Below are 9,638 nucleotides of genomic sequence, written 5' to 3'. Positions count from 1 at the left end.
AGGCGCCTTTCTAAGGGCTCTTGCACCTCAAGAAAATGCGCGACCTCCAGTAGCCAAGAGATGTAGACTCCTCTGAAGTGACAGGCGCTTTGACGAGCCTGTACTTCCAGTGACACACAACCTCGCCAAAGGGGACCTTTCACTCGCGCGGGCGGAGTCCGGTAACACCGCCTCGGACCCCAGTCAAGTAAATATCTAAAGCTAGAACCTCCTCAACCATGTTCAGGAACTTCTCGCTGGAAAAAAAGGAGCCAAAATCAACCTGCTGCCACATAGAGCGCAGCTTTGAGAGCTGAAGGGGTAGGTGGGAGGTGGTTTATATAAAAGTCGTTCTTGTGGTTACATAATTGACTCTGTTCTCTTCAGACGAGTTTTTGCCATCTTGAACACACAGGACTCCCAGTTTTTCATAGGCGGACACTCCCACCACGTTCTGTGGGAGGGGCACTCCCACCCCGTTCTGTGGGAGGGGGTGCCTAAGATACGTACAGTACAGGCCTAATACCAGGTACTTACACTGCGTTGCAAGGCGGAACTATGGCCAAACAGAGGAGAGACTGTAGAGTTGTGAGGTGCTTTAGGAAGCGACACACATGAGAAAAGGAGTTAGGGTACACGAGCGTTGAACTTGACTGAAGTTCCATTTGCCCCAAGAGGGAAACTCTGGCTGGACCGAAAACTCCCGCGTGAAAGCCTTCATCGTCCGCCTCAGATAATAACCTTAAGTAAGTGTGCCGCGAGAGCTGGACGTCTGGGTGATAGGTGATTTCACCCAGCGCACCGTGAAGGCAGCACTGTGAGGTACACCATCAATATATATACTTCGGGAGCACTCACACGAACCCTGGGCTCGGGTACCGCATTGAGAACCCTCGGTGACTTCAGAGAGGCACTGTCCCTTGCTGAATGTTGATGGCCCATCTGAGGTTTCCAAGAACTTTGCCGTTGAGATCACACACACACACACACACACACACACACACACACACTCACACACAGACGCACACACATACACACACTGGAGGGTTTTAAGTTAAGACGTGATGAAGCACTAAGGGTCAAGCTAAGTTAAGGTTATAATGAGAGGTTGAGCTTCAGTCTTTGGAGGCATATTATACGAGGAGGAGGTTATACTAAGTATTGGAGGCAGAATATACTTAGGGAAGGTTAAGTTTATGTCTTGGGAGGTAGGTAGGGAGGTCAACTCCTTCACATCAGCATCTACAGGAGATGAAAAGTGACACCAGATTAATATAATTTTCTTTTTAATTCACGTAGAACCACTGTGAGGATTCTATTTAGAGTAATCCACTGTTGGGTTATGGGTTGGGCCATTGGTTCTAGATGTAGCCAAACTCCCAGACGACTGTCTGTGTCTGAGGGAGGAGGGAGGGAGGGAGAGAGCTCTTGTGTCCCTCCTGGCAAACCCGAGACTGACCTCGTGAGACACGGGGGGAGGGAGTGTTCTAAATCCATAGCCTGTCTCCGAGGGAAAGGGAATATCATCACCTTCACCCAAGACGGCCAGTATATGGCTATGCCAACTCTCTCTCTCTCTCTCTCTCTCTCTCTCTCTCTCTCTCTCTCTCTCTCTCTCTCTCTCTCTCTCTCTCTCTCTCTTTTTCTGATGACCCCACCATCAGCTGGAGCACTCAAAACCACCTGAAACACCCCCACTCCCCTCAGCGCTCTGACCCTGGTCACTAGACGCAACGCCATCACAACACACACCGCACCCAAGACATACAACGTAGAGGTTGTAGACACACACGTGTGTTGCGATGAGGTCAGTCTGGGGCTGACGCTGTCACACTGACCGACTCACTGCCTCCAAAAAACCCTTCACAACAGTAGGCCTAAATCTAAACTTAAGTCCCTAAACTTTAAGCCCTTTAAACTTAAGTAGACAGACTAAGAGGAGAATGTTTCTCTTGCTTGCATCACCTTAGATCTTAAAAGTAGCTGCATGAGAGACATCCACAGAGCACCTTCCTCTCTATTTCCATAGGCTCTTTTAAGATAAGTTGAGCAGTAGAAACCTAAACCTCCTCCCTTCTCCAAGCTCTCTCTCTCTCTCTCTCTCTCTCTCTCTCTCTCTCTCTCTCTCTCTCTCTCTCTCTCTCTCTCTCTCTCTCTCTCTGTGACCAAGACGATGCTAACCACCATTAACTTTGGCCCTAGTCCGCCAGCGATAGACCACCGCCCACCTGCGAACGCCGGACCCACCACGGACCGCCTCGCTTCAGCCTGGCAACCGGGACGACCCTCCGCCCGAAACTGGACATGCTGGCAGAAGACGACCATGACCGCCCCCCCTTCCTCTCTATCTCTCTCTCTCTCTCTCTCACGCGCACGCACACCCACACCCACTCACCGCGCAGGCCTACCGCCGTGCACTAGATGGGGGTCTCCGTCGCCCAAGCATCGACCACGGCGGTGTCTTCCTTCCCGCACAGCACCATCCGACCCCGACAGACAAGCTCCAGACTCCACACCTCCAGGCAAGCCTCCTATGACGGCCGCTTCCCACGACGGCCGCTTCCTAAGACGGCCGCTTCCTAAGACGGCCGCTTCCTAAGACGGCCGCTTCCCACGACGGCCGCTTCCCACGACGGCCGCTTCCCATGACAGCCGCCCCCAAAGACGGCCTGTCCTCTCTCTCTCTACCAATTCACCTGTACATAAACTTGACTGCAACAAAATGAACCTCCCTCTAGCATGCTAAGTTGAATCCTCCAGTGGCCACTACACCCAGGGTCTCTCTCTCTCTCTCTCTCTCTCTCTCTCTCTCTCTCTCTCTCTCTCTCTCTCTCTCTCTCTCTCTCTCTCTCTCTCTCTCTTGCCCTCACAAACATTTACGTCAGTGTCTCATGACGAGGGGAAAAATGACGTATGTAAATTTGTTTTCTTCGCCTGTAAATCCTTCACTTTCCTCTGCCTCACGATGAGAGGAAGAGGTTTACTCACAGACTTTCTAAAGTTTTCTTTCTTTCTTTAAGTAGATTGGTGGAGAAAGGGGGAGGGGGGAGGAGGAGGGGGTCGCTTTACGTGACCCCCTCCCCATCATATCTTGAAACCCTTAAAAAAACCTGTTGACCTGGCTTTGTTAGGCATTAACCTGGGCCGGTGGTTGGACACCACACACGAGGCTAACGTGAAGCTGATTGATGGTATGGAGAACGTGGGCACCATCGTCCTAGACCAGGTGGACAACATCCTCGAGAGAGCCAACGACCCAAACAGGACCAAGTCAGACAAGTTCAACTTGTTCTAGAAGGGGAGGAATGTGTGCGTGTGTGTGTGTGAGGGAGGAAGGGGGTCTCTTCGGTCTTCTTCTTACCCTAGTCTTCATGGCGGGGGGGGGGAATACTGTGGGCCTCCCTTCCTTCCTTCCTTCCTTCCCCCCTAATCTGAGAGAATGTGAGAACCCCTTACTATGACCTAACTCATCGAACAGAAGCAGTACCCACACCACACCTTCACTCGCCACACACCAACAGCTCCCCAGGGTAGTGACACGCCAGAGTCGGATCCTCATACATCACAGTCTTACAAACGCTTTCACTAATGTTCCCTCCTCCCCTCACACCACAACTACACAACCCGGAACCATACACTACCACACACACACAACCACACACACACCACTGTGGTATCTGTAGCCTTCCCTTTAGGATGTCCTCGGTACTAGCATCTTATCCACACGTCTTTTGGGTTGCTGTGTATCTACACCTCCCGAGCAACACACACACACACACACACACACACACACACACACGAACACAGTGTTACAACACCTAAACCGTTGTATTTCCCAGCATGTCACCTCTGCATCAATAAACACATGATATCCACCACAGAGATACTCCACACCCGTTCTTCAACACCCTCACGCAAGACACACACACACACACAGTCCTCAATGGTGTCTAACCTCTTCTGAATAACAAAGCTTGAAATACATCCAGGTTCCCGATACTTCTTCACATCTTTCCTATACACATGTGTCTGTACAGAACCCTCCCTAACACAAAATAGGGACTTAGGCAACCTATGGCAACTTGTTTTGTTTTCTATTGTTAAGCAAAGATCTATTTTCCTGTATATGTAAAGTTATTTAAAATGATGTGTAATTAGACATGTTACTGTTACTGACCATTAATAAATGTTTCAAAGCAGTGTTTTGTCATTAATCACTTCTATCCTATCCTGGCATTTACCATCGTATATCTCTATTTTCACCGTATTTTTGGGGATCATGGTGAGGTATACCTGAGAATTTTCGGAATGCATGTGTATAATGCCACCTTATAAAACGCAAGGGGGATAAAGGTAAGTGTTCAGGCTACAAAGGTTTAAGCCTGTTGAGCGTATCTGGTAAGGGGTGAGTGGTGTCTTGGAGGGTGACGACATGTACAGGGGGGCGCGGCGCTAAAAAGTGAGTCAGTTGTTGTTTGCTGATGAGACAGCAATGGTTGCAAATTCGAGTAAGTTACTGCAGAGGTTGGTGTCTGAGTTTGGGAAAGTGGGAGATGGGAGTAAATGTGAATAAAAGTAAGGTTTTATTAGGTTCAGCCGTGTAGAAAGGCAGGTTAGTTGACGTGTAAGGACGAATGGAGAATACATGGAAGAAGACAGTCTTTTAAAGACACAGGAGTGGACATGGGAGCGAATGGAACTGGGGGTCAGTCACAAGGTGAGTGAGGGAATGACGGTCTTAGATGCATCAAGAAATGTATGGAAAGTGAGGTGGCGATCTGGAAAGGCGATAATGGGTGTGTATGAAGATACAGTAGTCCCAACGATGTATGAGTGTGAGGCATGGGTTGTAAATAAGAATATCTGAGGACACTATGTGCTGTGAGGAGAGGTGATTAATTGATAACAGGGTTAAGAGAGAGGTGTGGTAATAAGAAGAATGCGGATGAAAGAGCTGAAGAGGGTATGCTGAACTGGTTTGGACATATTGAGAGAATAAGTGAGGAAAGGTTAACAAAGAGGATTATATGTGTGAGATGTGGAGGGAACAAGGAAAAGGGGGGGAGAACAAACTAGAAGTGGATGGATGGAGAGAGAAAAAGGTTTTGAGCGATCGGGGCCTGAATATGCAGGAGGGTGAAAGACGTGCGCGGGATACAGTGAATTGGAGCGACGTGGTATAAACGAAGCGACGGGCCGTCAATGGACTGAACCACGGGGAACCAGGGAAAGATCTGTAGGGTCTGGCTGCGGATAGGGGGCTGTGGTTCGGTGCCTTACACGTGACAGATAGAGAGGCCATTTCTCGTCTGTTCCTGGCGCTAATTCGCTGACGCGGGAAATGACAAACAAATTATTAAAAAGTATATCTACTCATTTATCTACCTCCTAACCTAGGAGTCCTTTCTATCTTTATGAAACTCGTGCAGCACTCAGGAATCAGCCCACGTACACCGGGCGAACACCCAGGTCATTAATGCCACGCTATCTGGTGTGTGTGTGTGTGTGTGTGTGTGTGTGTGTGTGTGAAGAGTGCAGGGCATCTGAGCAGTAAGAGTTCGATGTCTTCACTGTAGTTGCTGGATCGTGGGCATGAAGGGTCCTGGGATATAGTGAATCGGTGTTTGTAGCAGAGTCAGGATGGACGATGGCCCACACAGAGTAGAAGGGGAAAAGTGTGACTCGTGTTTGTCTGGAGAGTGTAGTTTCATATGGATGTACGTACGTTTGGTGGGGTGGTGTTTGAGCTGGGAAGGCGGTTGTTTAACGACTGTCGCGTCCTTCTAGTGTGGGGGTGTGTGTGTGCTGTCAGTGTAACTGATGCTAAGGGTGGGGTGGGGGTGGGGGATGTGTGGGTGTAGGGGGCTGCTGAAGTGTGAGGCAGGGGTTAGGATTTTTGTCTCTTCTTCGGGGCTGGTGGCTAGTTATGGAGTCGGTTTGGGTGCGAGGGGTCTAGTGGTATTGTCAAATATTGAGAGCCGGACTTGTTGTGGTGGGAATGCATTTGGAGGATCTTTGTGTCATTTTGTAAGCGCTGAGTATTTGTGATTGCTAGACGGCCGGTGCTTGTTCTGAGTGCTCTGTTTTGAGTGGTTTCCAGCTTTGTTATATTTGTATTTGAGAGGGTGGAAGAACCAGGAAGGTGAGGCGTGGTTTAGTGTGGAGCAGATGAACTGTAGAAATCTAGTTCCATTTAGTTTTCTAAGGGTATTTAGTCTGTGTGTTGCTTTTATGTTGATGTTACTGGTGAGGGGAGTGGATTTCATGTACTGCCGTATGTAATGCGAAGTGGGAGGGATTGTTCATTCGCAATGCTTAGGAACGGACCACACTGACTCCAGGTCGTGCTGGGCGTCCCAGAGACGGACCACACTGGCGCTGGAAGGCGCTGGGCGCCCTAGAAACAAACCACTGTGACACTGGACCATGCAGGGTATCCCAGTAACGAACCACACGGGCACTGGACAATGTCGGGTGCCCAAGAAACGAACCACACAATCATTGGACCATGCCGGGTGCCCTAGGACCGAACCACACAGGCACTGGATCACGCTGGGTGCCCCAGGAACGGACCACACTGGTTTTCTGGACAGGTGGTGGGCGCTGTGCCAACACCCAGCTGGGAGGACCGAGCGTCTCAGATAGCCAGGCAGGTGTGGTCAACTTTCCCTCTCGTTCACAGGTTCCTGATCCACCGACCAAGTGATCACATGAATCAACGCTCTCTCTCTCTCTCTCTCTCTCTCTCTCTCTCTCTCTCTCTCTCTCTCTCTCTCTCTCATCCTCTCTTTTGTGTCCCGTCCTCTGTAAGCCTCTTCCCTTTTCACACCCATACTTTCAATCTATCTATTCATTACTATCTATCCACCTATCTCCACCCCCCACCCCAACTCATGGTTCCAGGGACTCTTCTATTCACAGTGCATGTCCAGGAAGTCGGCCAAGTACCCCTGGCGCATCCAGCCCGCAGGAGCAGCTGGTCTTCGATCAAGCCCGATCCCTCACCCCCCCAATCCGCCATCTTGCCTCAATTCTTTCCCTCCCCACAACTTTATCATTCACTTGTTCTCCCGTAAACCTACGCTGCCAGCCACAAGGCAGCGAAAAAGAAATAAAGAAAATGGTGGACGTGACGCAAAAAAAAATTCAAGATGGCTGCAAATACGGCCAGCCAATATCAAAAAAAAAAAGAAAATCCTATATTGTATTCATGACGCATAAATACATCCAAATTTATTAGAGTTTAGTTTTAAAACGTTGCTATACAACGTAGAAAACCTTTTACGAAGTGAGCTTTATAGCATAACCATCTTTTCAAATGTAAAAAAAAAAAAAAAAGAAAAAGAGAATGTGAAAATGGCCGCCGAGAGTCGTAGAAAACGTAACCTTTTCTATGAGTCTCAATTTCTCATACAATTCTTTTACCTTCCAATCATCATCGGTTCAGAGGACTGATAAGAATCTCTCATCTACCTTTACTGGGAAGATAATCTATGATAATATATATATATATATATATATATATATATATATATATATATATATATATATATATATATATATATATATATTTGGTAAACATGTGATTGTCCAAAACATGTTTTGGACAATCACATGTTTACCAAATGGCGTCCGAGCTTCGTCTCTTCGATGTATATCAACAGACTGTTATATTTCTCTCTTGCGTCTCCCCTGATGATGTGATTATTACACGAAAGTGCACTTGGGAACTTTTCGTGTTTCATGTTCCCCGTGGACTCATACGAATATCTTGATCACGCGCAAAATTGTGATCCTTTCCAATATATATATATATATATATATATATATATATATATATATATATATATATATATATATATATATATGATCTCACATGTGTTGAAAAGGGGGTAGGATTGTGGGTCGAATTTATCCACTAAGTTTGAGGAGCCAATCCCACATGGGGAGGTGATGGAATTTCCTGCCAGATGCCTATGATTGAAACATCAACACCTGAAGGTCAGACACGACTGAAACATCAACACCTGAAGGTCAGACACGACTGAAACATCAACACCTGAAGGTCAGACACGACTGAAACATCAACACCTGTAGGTCAGACACGACTGAAACATCAACACCTGAAGGTCAGACACGACTGAAACATCAACACCTGTAGGTCAGACACGACTGAAACATCAACACCTGAAGGTCAGACACGACTGAAACATCAACACCTGTAGGTCAGACACGACTGAAACTGGGAGGCCCACGTCACTTGTTTTGGTCGTCCGCTATACCTAACTACAGCTGAGATTCACTCATGTGTCCAGAGCGTTTCCAGAGAGCCTCCAATACCCGACCTCCCTAACACTTTAACTGGTCGTGCTGATGGTGCACAGAATACAAGTGACAAATCAAAGTACAAGGATGAATTAAAAGGTGTGTGGGGTGATCTCGCTCCAGACACTGTAGGGAGGGGTTTATAGACATACTCTCGCGTGATGTCTATGCCGCATTTTCGGGCAGAATATGTTCGTCTGGCGCGATGGCGCCGTGTCCTTTAAAAAAAGATTCAACCCGACAGTTGTGGATCGTCAGGTTTCGAGTTCGCTTCATCAGCGACACATACATACATAGATGACTTCGTGGAAACATTGTGGAAAGTTGAAGGGTACAAGGGCTGGGCTGGCCGAGCTGTCATCCTCTGCTGTCACCGCGGGTGACCGTGAGAGAGAGAGAGAGAGAGAGAGAGAGAGAGAGAGAGAGAGAGAGAGAGAGAGAGAGAGAGAGAGAGAGGCGGGTGGCCAAGGGAATGCCGTCCTGCACTATAGCTTCCACCATAGTGAACAGCCTCCCTCGGGCACCAGTGACCAGGCTTCCTATGACCAAAATCTCGGTGGCTCGTCAGGCTCTCGTCCCTGGGTGCCATAGTAAAAACATGAAGTGATGAGACACTCGACCCGACTGATCGCTCACAAGCCGACACCACAAGAGGGGAATTCTCATCTTCATGACACCGTAAGCAGCGATAACGCCCATGTTCCTCCTGTATTGCTTTTATACCATAAGTTAGTCTCTTTGCAGAACACACCCAGAGCAGTGATGACTGCTGGAGAGAGAGAGAGAGAGAGAGAGAGAGAGAGAGAGATGGAGGACGAGCCACCATAATCGTGTGAGATGACATTACTCCACAGACTCGCTCTCTCTCTCCATCTCCATCTCACATGGAAACACTGGACGACACGTAACTCACACGAATCTTCACCATGAACTCGATATCCCTCGATATCGACACCTCTCACTTACCACAAATATTTTGGAAGCACATGAGATCAGCGTCTCTCGGTCGCCAGGTCGGAGCGGCGCCAAGTTGAGTATGTCACCCTGACCGTGAACCAGAGATTGAACCCGGTTCACCTCGATGAACACTGACTGCTCCTTGATCTTCCTCGGTCCACTGATGCAACATTTGCCGTCTCAGATCTCACCATCCCTTTGTCGAACGCTATCTGCCTCTTCATCTGATCTTCTTTGAAACTTAACTGTCCAAGACAGCCTCTCCTCTACGCTATCAGATCTCCAGCTGCTATTCATACTATCGTTGCTGTCTGAGGGTTGTATTATGATATATATATATATATATATATATATATATATATATATATATATATATA

At 48.0% G+C, this 9,638-nt stretch overlaps 2 protein-coding genes across 6 annotated transcripts in view; one reads left to right on the top strand and one right to left on the bottom strand.

Moving 5' to 3' along the window:
* LOC139748920 (uncharacterized) overlaps nt 1-4,179 on the top strand; it is a 27,026-nt gene extending 22,847 nt beyond the window's left edge. The window contains exon 8 of the mRNA XM_071662281.1: nt 3,111-4,179. Coding sequence (XP_071518382.1) covers nt 3,111-3,274 — 164 coding nt within the window. The 3' untranslated portion in view covers nt 3,275-4,179. The remainder of the gene's footprint in view (nt 1-3,110) is intronic.
* Nucleotides 1-9,638, bottom strand: part of LOC139749197 (DNA oxidative demethylase ALKBH2-like) — a 620,232-nt gene that overhangs the window by 415,273 nt on the left and 195,321 nt on the right. The window lies entirely within an intron of this gene.

The sequence above is a fragment of the Panulirus ornatus genome, chromosome 6 (assembly GCF_036320965.1).
Source record: "Panulirus ornatus isolate Po-2019 chromosome 6, ASM3632096v1, whole genome shotgun sequence".
NCBI classification, from domain to species: Eukaryota; Metazoa; Arthropoda; class Malacostraca; order Decapoda; family Palinuridae; genus Panulirus; species Panulirus ornatus.
This window is presented reverse-complemented; position numbering and strand designations above follow the sequence as displayed.